General features: G+C 46.5%; 1 protein-coding gene across 1 annotated transcript in view; it reads left to right on the top strand.

Annotated features, from left to right (window-relative positions):
- Xylt1 (xylosyltransferase 1) overlaps positions 1 to 21255 on the top strand; it is a 252445-nt gene that overhangs the window by 62150 nt on the left and 169040 nt on the right. The window contains exon 2 of the mRNA XM_055627276.1: positions 13930 to 13968. Within this exon, the coding sequence (XP_055483251.1) occupies positions 13930 to 13968 (39 nt within the window). The remainder of the gene's footprint in view (positions 1 to 13929; positions 13969 to 21255) is intronic.

Genomic DNA, 21255 nt, shown 5'->3' with positions numbered 1-21255 from the left:
TGAGAATGGAGGGTGTGGTTCCACCCAGGCAGGTGGTACCTTTGGGAGATGCTAGATTTGTGATACCAGAACTGCAGTTCTCCCAAGAAACTAGGGAATTTTGCACCTTTGTGTGAAAGTTGACATTCCATGTCACTCTTTTATTCATAAAACCTCATACAGGCAGATCAAAGCCCTTCAGAGCCAATGAAGCTCTCTGGTCCTGGTTCATTTGTTACTTCTGCAAAACCTCTGGCATTCACAGTCCCAAAGCGCCCTCCCCACAGAAGCTCTGGGATGCTGGGGATGATTCCCACTGTGTAGCAAATGAGTGCCACCAGAGAACTTGGACTTTAATGAGGGTCTGTGTCTCCCACTCTTTCTCACCCTCCCTTGCAGATGTCTCAATGAAGTTCTCTGGAAGGAAGTGCTTAGTCCCCTGAATGGAGCTTGCAGAGGCACCAGGCATGGCATACATGTGAGCTAGCATGCCCCTCCCACCCAGCACAGAGAGGCATAGGAATAAAGAGGATCATTGTGGGCTTTGGCTCAGCCCAGCAGGAATTAGCACAGAAGTTGTACCCTGGGTGTCAATTATCAACTTGCCTGGGGAATCTCAGGCTCTTGCTTGACCTTGGCAGAAGGTCTGACAAGTTGGGCTTTCTGGGGGTAGAATTGGTCGTTTCAGAAACAAAGCCATTGAGACAGAGTTGAGGAGAGTTGCTTATTCACTGGAGAAAGGAGTGCATTGTACATTGGGATGCCCGGTACCTCCTTCCCTTCCTCTAGCCTTGTCCTGTCCCTTTCTCCCAGCTGGAGCTTTGGGAGCAGTGGGCAGCGTGCTGTCTCAGACTGGGCTTTCTTTGGTCTTCCTGCCTCTGGGGGCTGTGCACGTTTTTTTGGTTCCTCGGGCCAAGTCTGTTGTCGTGGGTGATGAGAGCACTTCCTTCCAGGGCTCAGAGGGAAACAGCCCCACAGTCTGCAGGCAGCTGCAGAGGCGGCTGCAGGAAACTAGCAGACAGAGAACACCAGGAACTTCTTCCTGTTCTGAGTTCTCCTTCGTGCTCCCTCCTCCCTCCTGACCCACAGCTCCCTCCTTCCTCCTGACCCCCAGACCCCTTCTCCCTCCAGACTCACAGTCCCCATGAGACAATACCATGAGGCTTGGGAGATGGCTCCATTGATAAAGTACTTGCAGCACAAACTGTGAGGGTCTAAGTTCATATCCCCAGCACCCTGTAAAAAGCCCAGTGCATATTCCGCAGGCATTTGTTGTCCAGCACTGAGGTGGAGACAGGAGGATCCCTGGAACTTCTTGGCCAGCTAGTCTAAGAAATAGGTGAGGGCAACCAAGGAAGACACTTGATGTCAACCTCTGGCCTTCACAAGTACAGGTGCATACAGAAGTGCAAATGTATACACACACACACACACACACACACACACACACACACACACACACACGAAGCCTGATGTAGAGGCTTAGCATTCACCCATCAGCATGCTCAGCCTGTTTCTGTCTCCTCAGAAACTTGTCTCTCCTGTGAAGTCTACATGGCTTGTATGAATGTATTCTGGACATTCATTCCTGGGGCTGGGATGGGATGGGGCATACTGGAGAAGTTGTCCACAGGCAATACGAAAAGTTCCTTTGTCATGTGGGGGCAAGATAAAGCAGGGACCCTGGTGGTTGAGGAATCGCAAGCTCCGGTGATTTCTGGATGCAGGTAGATGGACAGACCTGGCTACAGCACGGAGTCCTTGTCCAACTCCAAGGGGCAGAAGCCATGAGAGTCTTGCTGTGGCCCTGAGGCCTGCCTGCCTTTGCCACGTCCGCTGACATCTCAACAAAAGGCATCCATTAAGATGCAGAAATGTCATCCAATATTGAAATGGCTGCAACTACTTTAAATTGCGCTGCTTCTCATAGAGGTCAGAATAGACCACACCCAAGAGCTCTGGCTCCTTCTTCATTGCTGATTTTCAAATTGCTATGGTGGTAGTGAGGGTCAATTAGCTTGGCTTTCTCGTTTTTGAGCAAGTCTCATGCCTTCCTGAGCCGCATTTCTACCTCTTTAAATTAGGAACCACACCGCAGGGTATCTGTATTGTGGAAACCAATAAACACATGATGTCACAAAGAACATCTCCTCACAGTAAAAATATAGAAAGTAATTGCTCATGTGTCCAGACTTTAGAGGCATTTTGTTTTCCATATGTCTGTCTGTATGTCTGTTTTAGAGGCAAGCATTTAGTCCAGTCTGGTCTCAGTCTTGCTGTAGAGCTAATGTCCTCGTACTTGTGACCTTCCTGCAGGGTCTCCTGAGGGTTTAGGATTACAGGTATGTTCCAGCATGCTCCTGTTCTGGGAAGTGCTGGGGACACATGCAAAGCAAGTGCTCTACAAACTGAGCGTCATCCTCAGCCCCATGACAAACCTCATGTATCACAACTGTTCTGGGAGGATGGATTGAAGAGGTAATAAAATGATGCTTATCATTTTTATTTTTGTCATTTGCTGATTGTGGTTCCACTTGAGGAACAGTGAGTGATAGCTGTGAAGATGGCCATCATAGGACTGGAGGTGCTCCAGTGAACATGGGTCTAGGATGAGAGGGGGTCACGTTGGATATGTTGTCAGCTGCCGTAATAAAGCGGATTCTAAATTAGCCCAGCATACAGTAGGCATCGAATTACATCATCAGCACTGAAAAAAATAAAATGACCATTGTCACTAGAGTCATCATCATCACCAATGTCAGCACCATTAATGTCACAAAGAAATGGAAGAGGGGTTCAGGAAGGCAGGTTGGATCTTCCTCTGCTGAGGCGTGCTGACCTCCATATGGACTCTAAATGTAGAAAGTTCATCTGTTTCCTCGGCCCCATGGAGTCACCATGGATTTTCAGCTCTCTCAGCCCAGGGAGAAGCCTTCTGTCCACCCCAGAGCCTGGAGCTCAGAGCTCTCTGTCCTCCCTGCTCTCAGGATTGGTATTTTTCCCTCCATGGCTTGTGCTGGCATTTCTGTGTGTGGTCTCTTGGAAACATTCCACCCATGAAGCACAGCTGCATGAGTCTTCCAGAACTGGGATGTGGTGTCTTCGGTACGGTACAGACTGCACTCTGGTAATAGAGGAACAGAAAAGAAAGGGAGGGGAGCCTGGGAAGGCTGAGGAATTTGTTTTGGCAAAACAGGATGAATCTGGGACTTAGTAACGTCTAGAAACTTGGATTCCAGGCTGAGGTTTTGGCAGTATTAGAGATCAAATCCAGGATCACATGCTAGGCAAGTGACCTACCAATGGCTCCATTCCCAGCCATACTGATTTTTGATTCAGACTGGAAGTAGCTCTTCAGAAATGCCCTTCTCTCCTGGATCTCACATGACTCACCAGAAAGCAGGGGGCTTGACTGAGGTTAGGGATGCACTAAGTAAAGCTCATAGAGAGATGGAATTTATGCATAGTGTTTGTTCATTTGCTGTGTGGAGAATCTTAAACCACGTACTTGCTGAGCAATCCCTGCATGGTGGGCTTGGGATATGGCTCCCATACATAAAGCCCTGGACTCAGTCCCTGGCATTGCACAAAACTGGCATGGCTGGCACATCCCTATAACGCCAGCACTTGGGAGGTGGAGGCAGGAGAATCAGATGTTCAAGATCATCTTTGGCTACATAACACATTTGGGGCCAACCTGGGATTCATGAAACCCTGTCTCAAAAAAACCATATTGTGCACAAACACACACACACACACACACACACACACACACACACACACACACACACACTCATAGGCCTCACAGAGGAACAGACCTACAAACCTGCTAACTTCTTTTGCTCTTCTTTTGTTCTTAACCTCAGACCTGGGGCTCAAATTGATACTGCCTCCCTGTAGAACAAAGCCCTCCTCTGCCAATCCCCAAAGCCACAGAGCACACCATAGTGTCACTGAAACACCGGGTAGTAGATGAGATACTCGGTGACATTGGTTCCAGGATGGCTTCTGCCATCTTTAGTCATTCCCAGCAAGTGAATGCAAAATTGGTGGGTGCCCAGGAAGCACTGATGACTGAGCTAAGCTGGAGGTGTGGCATATGTTTCCGGCCCCTGGCAGATGCCCTTCTGAAGAACTGGGCGGCCACATGCAGAAGCTTAGGACTAAGCTCTTGCCTGGGTTGCACTGAGTAGAGGCTGAGCCTGCTACATAGTAGGGTCTCTTCTTGGGCTAAAGTGACTCTTAAAATGAAGAACACTCTAAAGTGACAGTAATTGTCCTGCTAGGAAGACTGACACTGTGACTTTCCCACACTGGGCTAAGGCTGAGCCAGGGTCGGCGACACCATCTCCATCAATTTCCACAGCAAGGATGAGAGATGCTTATTGCTGTTGTTGAGTGCGCTGGGCAGGTGTGTGTTTGCATAAGTGTATGCCATGCCTCGTGAGTAAGTGTGCACACGGAAGCCAAAGGTAGACCAGAGGTGTTGCCCCTCAGGAGCCACTCACCTTATGTTTGGGGAGAGGACCCCTCTCTCTGAGGCCTGGAGCTCATTGTTTGTAGGCTACACTGGCTGACCAATGAACCCCAGGAACTTTCCTATGCCCACCTCCCCCATTTTTACATGGCTCTAGGGAAGGAGGTCAGGGCTTCATGCTTGTGAGGCAAACAGTTTTTTTTTTCTTCTGACTGGCCCCTTGGTCTCTATTATTTATTTGACTGTAACAAGCATTAACTCAAAGACCTAGAATGAGGAAACGGTGAAAGCTGGTTCTAGGACCATCTGATCCAATTTCCTAGCCTTTTTAGGTTCCTAGTAGGTACTAAACGTTAAACTGGGAACTGTGGTTAGTGATTGCCATTCATCATGTGGCTGAATGTGGAGGACACTTGTCACAAAGTGGTCAGCAAGTATATCCATGGCCCTGAGTTCTGTGGTCTGAGTGCTGGCTCGGACATTGCAAAAACCCTTTGGAGAACAACAGAAGGGAGAGTGGTTTTATTCTGTTCTGGCTCAGGGTTTCACAGGGATTATTCATAGGGATCATGCTGAGGCAGGGTATTATGATGAGAGGGGCCACAGTGAAACTGATCACCTCTTGGTGTACACGGAGGATGAGGAAGTTAGAGGGGGAGGAGAGAGAGAGAGAACAACTTCTAGCTAGGCATCGCCCTCTAAGACTTCTAAAACTTGTCCAAATCACATTGCTAGGTAGGGACCAACCCTTCGCTATATGAGCCTTTCGGAGAGTCACTTCAGAGTCAAACCTTAAGAGATACTTACTAATGATCCATGCTAGGCAAATTACTTCTCCGAACATCAGTTTCACCATCTGTTAAATGGGCTTTTAATGTCACCTCTTAAGACATGAAATTTCAGCCACCCAGTTAGCAAAATGCCATACATTCAGGGGGAGCCGAATGCTTCCTAGTGTTCTGATTACTGTCAGCAGTGGCCAGACATGTGACCTTGTTATTTATGGTACGGTGATGAATGTGTGTGTGTGTACATATGTGTGAGGGAGCAGTTGTTCCTAAGGCTGTGTCCAGGCTCCAGGTTGTCAGAAGGCGTCTTTCTCTGAGTCTCTGAGTCTCTCTCTGAACTTCACTGTCTAGGCTGGCTGCCAGGCAAGCCCCTGAATGCCACCCGCCTATTCCCACTCCCTGCCCCTCGTGCGAGGGTTACAGGTGTGCACTGACACACCTGGCTTTTAAGTGAGTGCTGGAGATTCTCACCTCTGTCCAGCAGGCGCTTTGCCACCGGAACCGTCTCCCCAGCCTACCACCTTAGCCTCCAAGACAAGACTCCTTGCTGAACCTAGAAATCACTGATTCAGTTAGACTGGTTGGCCAGGTTTCCTCTGGAATCCTGTTTCCACCTCCCCCGAGCTGGAGTCATAGGTACGTGTGCTGCTTCCTGCTTTTAGATGGGTGCTGGGGGTCCATGCACAGGTCCTCATGCTCAGACAGCAACCACTTCACGGATAGCCATGCTCTGGTCCACATCTTTTTAAGGCAAAATAGACCCTCTCAGGTACAAACAACAGAATTTTACATACATACAGTGATAGACAGATTTGTTAACCATTCATGGGCCAGGGCCTACACACTAAGGAATGGAGGCATTACAATGCTGACTGAGTTCCCTTGGGGCCATATGCTCATATTTTCCAAGGCTATGAGTGATGAATTCCCCAGGCTTGCATATCATTGGAGGGATGTGGAATAAAATAGATGGAAAGAATACTGAAGAGGAAGGAGACTTATATATGTTTAAAACTTTTCTAAATTTGGAAGTTAGCAAGAGGAAGACAGGTGTACCCTGTGGCAATGGTCTGGATGTGTTACCAGAAAGCCATGCCATGGCCCCTCCCTTGTCTGTGGGATTTCTGGTTTCTCAACTCCATCCCTATTTGAATGTGAATTGTCGCTTTGCAGCCAAGAGATTCTGCCAGATTCTGGCCTGCCTTCAAACCTCTCCTCACCCCTCTCCTTACCTAGGCAACAAGGAGAGTGCTGTGTCCCTGACATCCCTTTCTCATCACTCAGAAACACTTGCCAGGCATGTGCCTTGCCTTCTTCGCAGGGGCCACCTACCTGTGAAAGAAGCCACCAAGGAAATCCCAGGGAGATAGACCTCCATTATGTGGTACCAGTTGCTGTGTTTAGGGCTTGAGAAGGAGGTGAGAAGAAACCACATTCCCCCTAGGGAGGAAGCATTGACTGGAAGACAGTGACAGTCAGTGGTAGGCAATTTCCACGGGGCAGGAGAGACACCTCATCCTTCTAAGTAGGAACAAACAGGTGGCTGCCATATGCAGAAAATTCCTCATGACCTGGATGCCACCAGAACCAAGAGTATTAGAGGTCATGTGTGCGGAAGACACTGGAAGGCCAGCTGAGTAGACATACAAGTTCTGCCTTTTGTCACGCCATCTTACATCTCCCTGATACAGGGCAGAGGCCCTCAGGATCCCTGGAGGTGAAAGTGGCCCAAGAGCCATTCAATAAAAATGCAACTTCTTTGAACACTTGCCTAGAATACTCAGTGGAGTGAGTTCCTCCCTTGGAAAACGGAAGTTAATGGACCTATGTCTGGCATCAGAGAAGCCAGTTCCCTGGCCCTGGTTCTTGCCCTTCTGAGCACTGCTTGTAAACAAATTAGCCCCACCTCACCGTAAGTATTTGCAACAGGAGAGCAGGATGGCTCCCGGGGCAGGGTTACAGCTGGTGCATCTGTGTGGCACAGAGAGAGCATTTGAAATTACTTAGTGACTTTTATGTGTTCTTTGCTGACATAAAGTCAGTCAGTCAAAGTCTACAGCAATTTGAATTTCAGAGGAATTATGGGATATCTGAGTTGTGTGTCCAGGGATATGTCTAACTTTTCATTAGCCAGACACAAAAACCCCACCACCAACAACCAACAACAACAACAACAACAACAAAAATAACAACAACAACAAAGGAATATTATTTTGACTCCCATAAGCAATTTTTTTTTTTGATAGGGTCTCACTCGGTAGCCCTAGACTAGCCTAGAACTCTCTATGCCTGCCAAGCTGGCCTTAAACTCACACAGATCCAAGTTAATGCTGGGATTAAAGGCATGTTCATACTTTAAATACCTGTTTTAATGGAATGCTCTGGAAGAGTGATGATGTCAGCTGTTTCCAACTCTCTAAGATTCAGACACTGTATTTCTAGGTCTGCCCAGGTCACTCCAGGTTTACCTATTAAGCTGGAATGTTTATCACGAATGCCTTTATATGCCCCACGTAGTACACAGTATATTCACAATGACTGCAGGGTAAGCTGGTCTCTTCAGTTCTGAGGGTTTGCCTGAGGTTGCTATCCGCTGTTTGGTGTAGGTTGAATAAAGTTCATTCAGTGTTCCTCATGAGAGCTCTAATCCCCAGCCCTTCCAAATGCCACTGTACTTGGAGGTGGGATCTTTAAAAAAAGGTTCAGGGCTATGGACTGGCCCACCCCAACATCTACCCCATCTATGAAATGCTGGAGTGCATGCAGGGGCCAGTCCTGCAGATCCAAAGCTGCAGGACCTCCATGACACAGGATATCCCAGAGGAGTCCCAGTGAGGTTCCAGTATTGATGGTACAGCAGAAGCCAGATGCCTCACACCAGACCGAGGACTCACTGCAATGAATATTTACAAGCAAAGAAGTGTGGACTGTGACACACTACAGGTTCCACAATGAGATTTTTTTTCTCTCTCTCTGAAAAAGTAGTACAGAGGGCTTCTGACTTGCTATGCAAACTCAGGTTCCACCTGGTGGTCTCTTGAAAGCCTGTATCTCTGGAGTGCTGGGGTGTTTGGGACTGAAGCTTGTAGTCCTCCTCTGTGTGTAATCCTATAAAGGGCCCTGGGACCTGCACAGGTGCCTGAGGCTGGATAACTAAGTTAAAGGCACTTTTATTTTTTCTTTTTGAGACAGGGTCCTATCTATCTGTAGCTCAGGCTTCCCTTGCGCTCACTATGTATCTCAGGATGAGCCTGAATAAACTTCCAAAATCCTTTGGCTCCCATGTGCTGGCATTACAGGCATGTAACTTCACACCTAGCTTATATGCTATTGCTAATCAAACCCTGGGCTTTGTGTGTGAGGGTACGCACTGTACTGGCTGAGCTATGCCCCCAGTTAAAGCACATCTTGTCTTCATAGTAGAAGTGTGTTCAGTTCTAGCCACAATTATAGGTTTCACAGTGAGGGAGAGAGAGAGACAAGCTAGTCTTCAGACACATCTTATGGGAATGAGACACAGGGTGTACTGTAAGGACCCATTGACTTCATAGGTCTTGTGTGGAAGGCATGAGTCATTGTCACCTCCACCCCAATCCATTGCCTAACATCCAATAACAAACTGCCTGTGATGTCCTTAGGGCAAAACCAAAAACCCAGAAATGCCTGGTGCATGCCTGGGGTTCTAAGGCCTACCTCTGCCCCTGCTTTCTCTCCTAAAGCTTAATTGTTTGTCAGAATCTGGCCTTTGGTCTCCATGAACCAGACAATATTCAAGTCCAGCTTCCGGATCGCATGAATAAGACTTGTGATGGGCAGATGGGTTTCATTTATCTGGTAATCTGGCCCTCCTCTGACTGAACAGTTAGTTTGGAGGCATGTGTACACAGAGTCCCTCTGACTCACTCGTGGCTTCCTTGTGGTGATCAGCAGGCACAGTGCAAGCTGCTGGCATAGAACTCAGTAAGTACGTAATATGGGTGATTTGGCTAACTCCTCAAGCTTCCTCTGTGGCACAGACTTGACTTCATTTTCATTTATGCCACCTGTGTTAATATCTCTCAACAGTGTCTACAACCTTAAAATAACGATGTGTTTGTGTGTGTGTGTGTGTGTGTGTGTGTGTGTGTGTGTGTGTGTGTGTGGTGTTCTGGTGTTTTGTTGATAGGTACTGCTAAATGTATGTCTCTGGTAGATATGAGCCAAAGTATAGGATGGCTTGTTGCAAGCTGGACTATCTTCTCCATGAGTTGCTAGAAAAGAGAGGTGTATCTGTGGCTCAGTGGACTCCTGTTTGACCTTGGACAGGTTATGCCAGCTCTCTCTGGCTGCCAGCTTCTGCAGCTCTATCCTCTGTGGGTTGTTACAGGGGGAAATGATATGATGGCCACATAGGAGGCAAGCCCAGGATCTGCAGTATGAAAAGGTTTCACCAAATAGCCATTGCTGTTGCCAGTGAGCATTTCCTCCTTTCTAAACCTACAGTGCTCTGAAACTGGAAGAAAGGACGTTGGGTCATTTCACTGCAGAGGCCCAAAATTCCAGTATCACTTCTGCTCCCAGGCCCTTAGGACAAAGAATGCTCACATTGTAGTATTTAGCTGTTCTAAACCTTGACTAAATAATAAAGTTAATAAACCTGAGGAATGGAAGGTATGTAGCTCCTGGGAAAGAGGATCTTTGGTGCTCATCTCCTTTGTTGTTGTATTCACCAGTAGTGAAGAATCCTGTAGGATGCAGAGGGTGAACGCAGAGGCCATACAGGATCCTCATGGCCAAGTGTATCCTGTTTCAAGGTGCAGCTAGCACAGGGCCCAGCCCGCACAGATAGTAGCTGTTCATTATAGTTATTTCAGTGTTTTTCTTTTTTCTTTGAATGCATTTCTATACTTAAAAAAGTGAGCTCCAAGGTTGTGGGGGTTTATGACAAAACATTATAGTTCTCTCAAGGTCCCTGTTTAGAAAATATATCAGTTAGTTATGACCGCAATAATACTGTGTAACAAATTACCCAAAACTCAGTGCATGAAAATAGCAGACATGCATTTTCTCTGTGCTTTCTGTCAAGTTGGTCAAGGTTGGGCTTGGTCTAAGCTGCAGGTTGCTTCCATGTCTAGCCACATGGTTCCCCTCTTCCTTGCACCAGTAAGCCACTTGAGTCATATTCTTCTTGAGATGGAAAAAAACACAGAACATCATGTTCAAGCATATCCTTCACTTCTGAGTATGTCATGTCCTGCTAAACTTCCGCTAGATCAAGTGAAGTAGCCAGGACTATGCTGAAGAGCTGGGATGAACTTCCCAGTCCCATGACCTGAGAGCGTGTCTCTAGGAAGCAGTAAGGAACGAGGTTCACTCTTTCAGTCTCCTCAGCTCTCCATTGCCCTCTCCAGCTTGTCATTGCAGTGGGCGCCCTGAGCGCTTTTCTTAGCGTAGGAGCTTCTGTGGTCCTGGCATGCTCATTACAATTCCAGAAGCACTCCACGGGATCGGGCAAGCACGTTGCAAACTCCCCTTTGGTCTCCTGAAGCCTTCTCTCTGACAGACAGGAATTTACTCTACTGTAAACGTAAGAGTCCCAATTTAGACAGACACGATGGATTAGGCAGACAGCATCATTGACCCAGTTCCACTTCGTTAGCCTTTCCAATTAAGGAGGTTGTTACTGTGAGTGAGACCTCACAGATATGCAGTCATACCTTGAGTCCTCGGGACTGAGCACTGGTTAGGTTAGGGAGAGTCTCCAATTTCCGTGTGCACCCAGATAGGAGAAGCAAGTGTGGTTGGTGTGAGAATAGCTGAGTGTTAATGACACAGGCCTCTTGTGAGAGCTTCATCCTCTTCCTGGCCAGTTAATTAAGATGCTAAATAAGAACCCTTTGTGCTCCCTCTCCCAGAAGCTTTTGAAATAAACCCAGGATCCCTGAGTATGTGTGAAGGGTCTGTGATTTTGGAACTCCAGATAAAGAGTAGATGCTGTGCTGTGTCGAGGGATCAGTCTCTTAGAATCATCCACATATTTGGCAGAGATTTTTCCATGGCTTTCCAAGAAAGGTCTTTCTTAGGGGTTCAGGATGGCATCCCCCCTTTCTTCATTGTCTTGGGATTCTGAGCAATGAAGCATGAGCCCCACACAATAGCCAAATGAGCCATGAAGCACAGCTTAATTAATCTGGGCATGCTCCCAATGCCCCGTGCTGCACTAGCTAGGATTTGGCTTTGGAGAAGGTGGCCAATTCTGAGGCTGAGCCATATCTTCTGTTCTGACTCAGATCTAGATGAATATGGACAGAGGGACAGTTAGAACAAATAACCAGTCTCACGCTGATGGTGACTTGAAGACCAGGGTCTCTGCAAAACCAACAGATTCTGTTGCTGGGGTCTGCTGACAGCCACACGAGGAGTGGACGGATCTATCTCCAATAACTGGGTCCTGCCCTGTGTGGCTAATCAATAGGGAGCCAGGCTCAGCTCTCCAGCATTGTATATCACTGATCATACAGATGATGAGAGTGTGGCCAGAGGGTCAGGATAGGTGGAGCAGTGAGCCTGTGTACCCCACCCTAGGTAGCCCAGTGAACACAGCTCTGGTGGATCATGGCTGAATGCTATCCCGGGGAAAGGGCAGAAGAGGCTGTGGTGGGAAGTCCTGGACTGTTTCTCCAAGACTCCTCACCAGTTCCTTGTGGGTCAGCGTTGCAGTGTGGAGGGAGATGGGAAAGGTTCCCTCAGTGTTTCCCTGGGTGCAAGAATTATCTGCGCTCAGATGGTATGAAAATGAATGAGGTGCCTCCTTGGCAACATGCCTGAAACTGTGCCAGGGAAGTGCTACGACCTGGACTCAAAACTGGAATTGGTGGAAGAGGCATTGTCTTTACCTTCTAAGAAGTCCAGAGGTCACAATGTGCTTGGATCCATGCCTCAGATGTGCCCTGAAGAAGATATTGCCAAACAGGGATAAAGGCAAGCGAGTCGGTTTGGTAGCGTGTTCCTGTAATCCCCAACACTCAGGAGGCAGAAGTAAGAGGAGGGCTGCAGGTTTGAGTTTGGCCTGGGCTACATTGCAAGTACCAGACTAGCTTGGGCTACAGAGAAAGACCTTGTCTCAAAAAGTAATACAATAATATTAAAAATTTGTTTAAGGGAAATAAGTGTTATCAGGCCTTGTGATGAAAGCCTGTGAGTTCCAGCAATTTGGGAAACTGAGGCAAAGGGATTACAAGTTCAAGGCCAGTGATACAATGAGTTTCAGCAGACCAGCTGAAGCTGAGACCCTAACCTCAAAATACAAACCAAAGAGAGGGGCCAGTGGAGTACTTGTTTAGCATACATGAAATACTATATTCAATTCTCTCCCTCCTTCTCTTCCTCTCTTCCTCCATTCCTCTCTCAGGTAGCTGCTCCTCTCCAACAGGAGTTTAGAATGTTGCAGTTTGTCTTCACTCTCCCTTTAGTCACAGTACTTGAAGAAAGGCAGCCTGGTGCTAATTTGCATGGCTTCTTAGAAGCCACTATTAGAAAAATCTTCTTCAATAGAGCCAAGCTTCAAACTGGATTTCTACACAGGGCCTAACAGGCGTGGTCATTTTCTCTAGAGGCTGCTAAAGGTAGTTTTCCCAGAATCATGAACACATATGATGGTTAAGTTTGGAGCAGCCATGGTGCAGACAGAAATAGCCTTTATGTGCTGCGTTTCCTGTTTTCCTTGGGAACGACCAGGGGAAGGAATGCCATCACCTCCAATTAGTCCTTGTCCTCTCCATCTGTCCCTCCCCCAACCCAGAATTCATGCTTAGTGACCCCAGACTTTACCACCCAGCACCCCAGTCAATTGGCTTTTGTCAAGACTGAGTGAATGGGATGTTTCTCTGGCCTGAAAAAATCTTTCCTGGCCTGCTGGAATGTGCTGTTCTCACAGGAACTGGCTCCCCCTTTTCTGTCTCTCTCTCTCTTGTCTTTCCTTTTTGCAAGGTTAGACATAATCACGCAATATTGCCACGCACCAGAACTATATATTTATGTCAAATTCTTTTATGGACCCAAGTCTCTTTCATATATGGGTTTGAACACACTGGAGATGTGTTGAAAAGGTGCTTTTTTTTTTTTCATGAGTGTCTATGTGTATGCATGTGGGTACATGCTTTTATAGGTACCTTGAGGGTGCATTTGTGTGTATTTGCATAAATGTGTGGTATCAGGTATCATTCCTCAGGAGCCATACTTTATTTATTTATTTTTTTTGGAAGATGTCTCACTGGCCTGGAGCCAATTGAGTAGGTTAGGCTGTCTGGCAGTCATCCCGAGATCTATTTGTCCCCAGCTCTAAGATTATAAGTGTGTACTTGCTGCCTAGCTTTTTATGCCAGCGCTCTAACTGGGGTCCTCATACTTTGGAAGCAAGCACTTTCTCGACTGAGTCACCTCTCGCCCCTCCTCCTTCTTGGCTCCTCCTTGTTTTGCATGATCTCCCTATGGACAGTCTTGGGCCTCTTTCATTGCTTGGGTTTGGAAAGGAGTCCTGAGATTCAGCAGGGGGCAGCCTGGGTCAAGTTCTGGCATCTTCAGAGAATGGAGAAGACAGTCTGTCTGTCCCCCTGATTGGGGAGAGCAAACGGTATTGAAAGCAATGTTGGAAGTTGACTGCCTTCACCTCAGCCCTGATGAGCGTTTTCTCCTTTCTCCCCACAGGACCCACACCCGAGTCCACTGATCACCCTAGAAACTCAGGTGAGTGCCTCTCGTCGTCCTTGCCACCTATCTTCACCTTGAGGTTCAGTGACAGCTCTCCACAGTGGCCTCCGTGTGTCTCAGAAGGGACAGATGGGCATATCACGATGCCCTTGTGTCCCGTGTGCAACCACACTGACTGATTGTACATACATGTGTGAAATTCTGCATGCATAGGCATACCCACAGGAGGACCACTGAAGGTATACCCTGCCCAGTGATCCCCAGGAGGTGACTGCAAATGGAGAATGGAGACAGAGAGGCTTCTGCACGTAGATGGTGATGTCCCACTGCTCTGGACTTGGCTGACTTTGCTCCTTAGCAGTTGGCACAACGCTACTGGAAAGTGTTGGAGATCTTGGTAGAGTCTCCGCCATGCTGCAAGGGAAATTGGGCCCGTTGGGTTTCTTAGTTTTGTTAATAAAAGAACTTAAGGATGGACTCAAATAGAAGCTCGGAAATGATTTTATTAGAGTTTAAAAGAAAACTCTCAGGTAGGCAAGCTGTGAAGGCTGGCAGCGCCCTGAGGAGGGAAACAGAGAAGAGAAAGGGAAGAAGCCACGGCTTTTGAGTTAAGCCAGCATGGAGGTCAGCTAACATGGTGAATGACCAGCCACACTGTGAGGAGGGGCTTTAGGGAAATAATGGGAAAAAATGTACCAGAGAACAAATGCTTAAGCTCTGGTTGCTGAAAGAAAGAGTCAGGAGAGAAGAAAGAGTAAGAGTGGCATTGTTCTGAATCCTGACTGAAAAAGGTGGACAGACCCAAAGATGGCTGCAGAAAATCTGGGAAGAAGCACATTATCTCATTACAGGGCTAATCATTCCTCCTATTGCTTTAGCATGGCTTAAGGTGACTTGCCTTTCTGAAGAGTGGTCTCTTGGCCAGGTAACTGGTCACCCTGAGTGAATTAACTCTTAAGGTCGCCAAATGCCATATCTCCACTCAGTGGTAGATTCCAGTTTTTTGACTGGCAGGCAACAGCTTTCCCATCATGGGCCTTCAATGATACTATAACAGTAAGACCCAGCTCCCAGGGCGGGAAGTTGCGCTTTCTATCTGCTTGGGTACTGGAACATTCTGAATAGCCTAGATAGCAATGGTGTTTCTGTGTGGGGCAGATGACCCTTGGGTACAGAGATGGAAGATGTGACTCGGCCCTTACGTCTTCTCTATGGATATCTGCCTCAGAACCACTGAGACCTAAGTACCATACAGTGCTGCATCTTCTATCTGGTGGCATTGGTGATGTTGTCTAACCTCCAAGTCATTCCTTTTCCATCTTAGTGAGAGTCACAGGAAATGATTTCTCGAGCATCAGAGGTACATGGGGGCGGGGTGCCAGTATAATCTTTTATATAAAGGGACTGCAGCCTTTTCTACTGGCTTTGAAGGGGGTGTGTCTCCAGATTGATGGCCTCCTTGGCTTCATGGTTTGGTCAGATAACAAGGAGAAAAGGAAGACAGGCTGGACCTCCTTCAGAGCCCCAGAGAGAGTGCTTTCCAGGTGTCAGACACAGTAAAACATTTTCAACATTTCATGAATGAGTAACAGTGCTTTGGGGGATTTCTGTGGCATACTGGCAAATAATACCTGCGTTTTCCTTTCTTCCTCTAGCCCTGGGTCCTTGCAACTCACTGGCATCTCAGTTTGAATCTTCCCACAGAGAGTGAGGAGAGTCACAAACCACCTTGCTCTAGGGTGGCCTGGCTGTTAAGAAGCCCTTAAGCTTGGGGAGTGGGTTGAAGGAAAGGGATCCTCAGGGTTTCTTTGTGCTTATGTTCCTCTATCCTCCCATCCTTAGGGACACACTTGTATAGCTGCCCTAGGGAGGAGCAGGCCCCAGGGGTGGTGGAATAGGATGGATGGCTCAGCTCTGAGGAGAAGGATCCATGGCCTCTCTTCTGCTTTCTGTCATTCTTTACACACCCCTTTAGCCAATGTCTCTGTGAGTGAATTTTACCTGTCTAATTAAGTCACCTAATAGTTTGCTTTTTCTATAACTGAATTCACTGAACTTTAAACCAAACCAAGCCTTGGGGCATTCTCAATCTGGGCATAACTTTGATGCCCAAAAAGTATCTGTGAAGGTCTTGAGGACACTTAGGGTTGCCTCCTACAGGGGACCAGTTTATCTGCTAGTGATGGGGATAGAGCTCATTAGCATATAAGCAGCCAGTATATAACAAGCTCCAGGCCAGTGAGAGATCCCATCTTGGAAAAACAAACAGCACCCAGGGAATAGTATCTACTAAAGTTGATCCATAGCTTCCACATGAGAAATAATTATTTCCCATAATGGGAAAGAATTACCCCATCCAAGGTGCCAGTGGGGTCAAAGTTGAAAGACTGTATCATCAGTACTATTAGTGAAATCACAACTTGAGCAGCTATACCTGTAGATGTGTTGGTATGTATATGTAAATATGTATATGCATGTATGTGTGTATATATATATATATATACACACACACATACATACACACATCTATCTACCTATGTTTTCACAGTATTGAATAAGTTCTAAATTAAAAAATTAAGTTAAATCACTCCTTTGGGTATCCTCCAAAACTATCTATGTGAGTTCCCAGATATTATGTGTTTCACTTTGTGAAGTGTCTGCCTCCCGATCTACCCCTGGGTCACATGATAACTCCCAGGGTAAGCTGAGAGGCAGACTATAGAGCAATGACACTCCTCTCTTTGCTCAACCCTTCCCAAGAAATCAACCTGTTCTGCTAAGGAAAGCTTTGGGCAAGAGTCCATGTCCAGAGCACAGGAAGCCAGTTCTTCTCCCCTGCACTTGACCTTCCCATGTCCTTTGCTCTGGACTTCCTATACACTTTAAGGGAAGGGCTCAATCAGTTCTTCCTCAGTGCTCCATCCATCTCATCTGGTTCACTGTCTTTGGGGTAGTGGTAGTAGCTCTAGGACATTCTTGTCTTTATGATGTCAGACTTTTCATGTTAGGGGGGCATTGTAGGGAGGTGGGGAGAGATATGTCAGTGGGTAAAGGGCTTGCTCCAGAGACCATATTAAGAAAATGAAGCTGGATATTATGGTGCTCCTCTAATCCCAGAACTTGGAAGGCCAGAGACAAATGGTTCCCTGGAGCTCGTGGCCAGCCAGTAGACACTACTTGTTGAACTCTAGGCCAAGGAGAGACTCTCAGATTGACCTCTGGCCTCTACACACACACACACACACACACACACACACACACACACACACAAACAGCATTAGAACACAACCAGAGTATGAATTTTTTGTGTGATTTGCCCCCAGGTCATGGCCGTAAGTGACTTTGTTGCTGCGCCTCATCCCATTACAGGATGCACAATGGGATTTGGCCCAGCTGCCCTCTATGCAGTAAGACAAGAAGGGTAGGCTAGGTCTTCTGGCAGAAAGTGGTGTCCTAAATGTTACCCGTGTGTCATGAATAAGACGGCAGGTGTGGGGAGGGCTTACCCTGCAGAAGCAGCATTCCTATGAACTGTGAGTCCTGGCTAGGTTCCCTCTCCCATCCACAGCGCCCTTTCTGCTCCCAGTGGAATAACCTGCTGTGTCTTAGGGTCCAGGACATCACTTCTGTAGTGTGTTGTACTTCACTGTGTCCTTACATCTCATATGTGCACATGGCTTTGCTAACAGTCCAGGTTGCCCAGGATCCCAGGCCACCAAGGCACCACACTGTCCCTGATAGAAAGTCCTCACCCGTAGTCTAGTATATCTGTCCTCGCACAGCTGTGTCCGCTGGCTGCTGAGGGTCCTCTTATACCCTCTGCCATCAGCATGGTGGAACTTTGCATCTTCCAGCACAAGCAGGACCGTCTGCTTAGTGGTCAGATTGATATCATGAGGGGGTGAATAATATCCAAGTCCATGGTTTCAGATGTCTCTGTAGCACATGGCTCCAGTGGACAACTCAAGTAAGCTCTGCTTGGCAGTGGTGTCCACATAGCTGGTCTCTGAGTGGAAGTATTTGGGAAATGAAAATGTAAAGCAGCAAAAATCTGAAAGGACTTTAAATCTGGTTAGTGACCTGAAATCATTATTGTCATTCTTATTACCATGGTCACACTGTTATTTGATTCCATTTTCAGATGAGACACTTAAGGGTCTTAAAGCTCAAATAACTTGCCCAAGGTCACACAGAATGGACATAGCAGTGTGTGGGGGAATGTCAGGCTCAGGGTCATATGACATCAGAGTCTTTTTTTTTTCTGCCTCTGTTTTGTTATCCTAGAGAATAAAGTTGCCTTGATCAGTAGAAAGGTGTGCTAATGGTTAGACAAAGGCAGATGTACCAGTTCTGATGTTTGTAAAGCATCTTCTTAGACCAACTCAGATGAAGGCGGATAGCTGAATAGATGGATACCTATATGACAGCCAGACATATTGATGATAGATAGATGATAAATAGCTGGAAGATAGATGTGTCGTAGCTACTATTCTATGCTGTAAATAGATACGTTGACTAAAACAACTTACAGAACAGGGGATCTTAACCTTTCTAATGCTGTGACCACCTCGTGGGTGGTGACCTCCAACCATAAAGTTATTTCATTGCTACTTCATAACATTTTTGCTACTGTTATGAATTGTAATATAAATATATGATATGCATAATACTTGATATGCAACTTCCAAAATGGCCAGAACCCACAGGTTGAGAATTGCTGTTATAGAAGGGTTTATTTGGGGCTTAGAGTTTCAGAGAGTGAGTTCATAGCCATCATGGAGGAGAGCATGGGAACAGACAGGCAGGCATGCTACTAGAGCAGTTGCTGAGAGCTTACTTCTGGATTCACCAGCACGAAAAAGCAGTCACATTGGGAATGGCATAGGCTTTTGAAACTTTTGAGCCTGCCCCCAGTGATATGCCTCTTCCAACAAGACCCTACCCCCTAATCCTTTGCAAACATTTGCACCTACTGTGGATTAAGTATTCAAACATATGAGCCTATGGATGTCATTATTAGAGAGAAAGAAAGACAGATAGAGAAATGGACGACAGATGCATAGGTAGACAGATAGAAGATATATGCATAGATGGCTGGATAGATAGATAGATAGACAGACAGAAAGACAGAGGGAATGCTTGGAACTAGTATCCACAGCTGTACTTAGATATGTAGGTAGAGATGATGATGGACAGATATGTAGCTAGATAGATGCATAGATAGGTAATGACAAATAGATACATGTACCAGTTGGTACAGAGACAGACAGATGGACTGCTTTGCTCAAACAGTATTTTTATTTTTGTCATACAGGTTGCCATAAGGCCTGTGGATAAATATTGTAGGGTACAAACACAATCAGAAAAAAAAAAAAAGTTCATTTCAGAACAATAAAAAATAGACTGTCTCCCTGAACATCAATAATGTTGTGTTAAATCTGAATGCTTATTTGATTCTTTTTCATTGATCCTCAAGGGGGACTATCATTTCTGAACCCACTCCAATTGCCATGGCCTCTTGTCATTTAATTTCAGCATCTCCACTCCTTGACTCCTATCCCCCTACAGCCCCTCAGCTGATTAGTAAATGGCTCCAGCATAAATGCAGAGACACCTGGGGAGCTGTCCTGAAGAAGCTCTTTTGTAGAGTAAAGATCTGTCAATCTGGGTATTTCTGAGGCTGGCTCACTTGGAGGGGAACAGAACTTCATTTACATGGAGGTCTCTCAGGACCTGCAGATCAAGGGCTACAGGAGGGAACTTCCCGACTGCTCAGTTTTCAGATCTAACCAGGTACTTGAGTTCCTTTGATCAGCTAAGTGGGGGCATGGAGGGAGGGAGTGACAGTCACATTATTTAAAGATGCTACTGGGGCCAGGAGGATTACAAACAAAGCTAGGGAATGTGAAAAGGAATGAAAGCTTTAAAATTATACCCTGTAATCCATTCATCTTGGCTTATTCAATACATAGCTCTGAGGCCACAGAGAGGCCAGGCCTTGTATGAGACATCAAGGATATGACAGCAAGCAAGTCAGAAGGCTTCTGCCTGGAGCATGATGTTGGCAGAATCAGTTGAGAAATGTGCAAGCATGTGATCACGCCTGTGGTATCAGGAGCTATAAGTGAATGGAATGAGTGCTGACAAAAGTAGATAGGCAGGAGGGATTTGATCAGCAAAGTCTCTCTCAGGAGGTGAGAGTTTTTGTCTTGGTTTTTACCGTTTGGTACAGAGGACAGAGTCTCACGAGAGAGCCCAGGTTGGCTTTGAATTCTTGGTCCTCGGGCCTCAGCCTCCTCAGTAGTGGGCTGAGTACACTCGATGGGAGGTGTGTTTTGAGCTTGGAGCTGACACAGTCCAGAGGTAACCTTGCTAAGAGACGACAGTAATCACATTTCAGAACCTCTGCATATTCTGTCTGGATGCCTATGATAATAATGCCACTTTTCCTTAGGATCAATTAAACCATGTGAGCCACTTCAAACTCCTTCGGTGCTTTGTGTCATCGTAATGTCAAGATGGATAAGGAATTACCTTATCAAGCCAGAATGCAGGAAGATAAATGAGAGGGAAAGAGAAAGGACATAAATTCACAAGACCGTCCAGTGGGAGGGAGCTTGGGGCCTCAGTGGGTTGTACTCGTATGGGGACTGGTGTCGGGGGTCTCGATGATGGTTGCCATTAGCTAAGTTTTAGACTGCTGTTGAAATGACCTTGAGCTTCACTATAAACCAGTAGTTCTCAAACCAAGATGGTGTTGGCCAGCAGTGGATATTTGGCTATGTTATGCCTAGAGACACATTTGCTGTCAAAACTCAGGGACAGAGAGGGGTATTGGCATCTCGTGGGTAGAGAGCAGAGATCTGCTGGCCATTCAACAATGCATGGGACACTCCTTGTCATTCCAAGAGTTATACAGCCTCGAGTATCAATAGTGTCAAGGTTGAGAAAGCATGGTATGTGCTTATTTACTTTGCAGCAGCTTATTTTACAAAGATACTTCAGCTCTGCAATGCTGGCTTCCCTGGTATTATTGTTTATGCCCCAACGGTCACTAACTTCAGTTAATGTAAGATTTTAGCCATCCTGCAGGTGTTAGCCATGGCCTATTCATCACCTCTGCATTGGCATTGACCTCAAATATAAATGCAATAAACCCTCCCCCCCATATTTATAACCATGTGTTCAGTGCACACAGAGGGCACCTCTTGTTGGATAATTATGATTGTGGGAGGAAAACTCACCAGAAGAAATAATTTCCTACAAGATTTATGGCTCATTAATATAGAGAATATTCATGGTTTTTGTTTTGTTTTTGTTTTT

This window comes from Psammomys obesus, unplaced genomic scaffold (genome assembly GCF_907164565.1).
Source record: "Psammomys obesus unplaced genomic scaffold, mPsaObe1.curated_primary_1811, whole genome shotgun sequence".
NCBI classification, from domain to species: Eukaryota; Metazoa; Chordata; class Mammalia; order Rodentia; family Muridae; genus Psammomys; species Psammomys obesus.
Note: the sequence above shows the minus strand (reverse complement) of the source record. Positions and strands in the feature narration are given on the sequence as shown.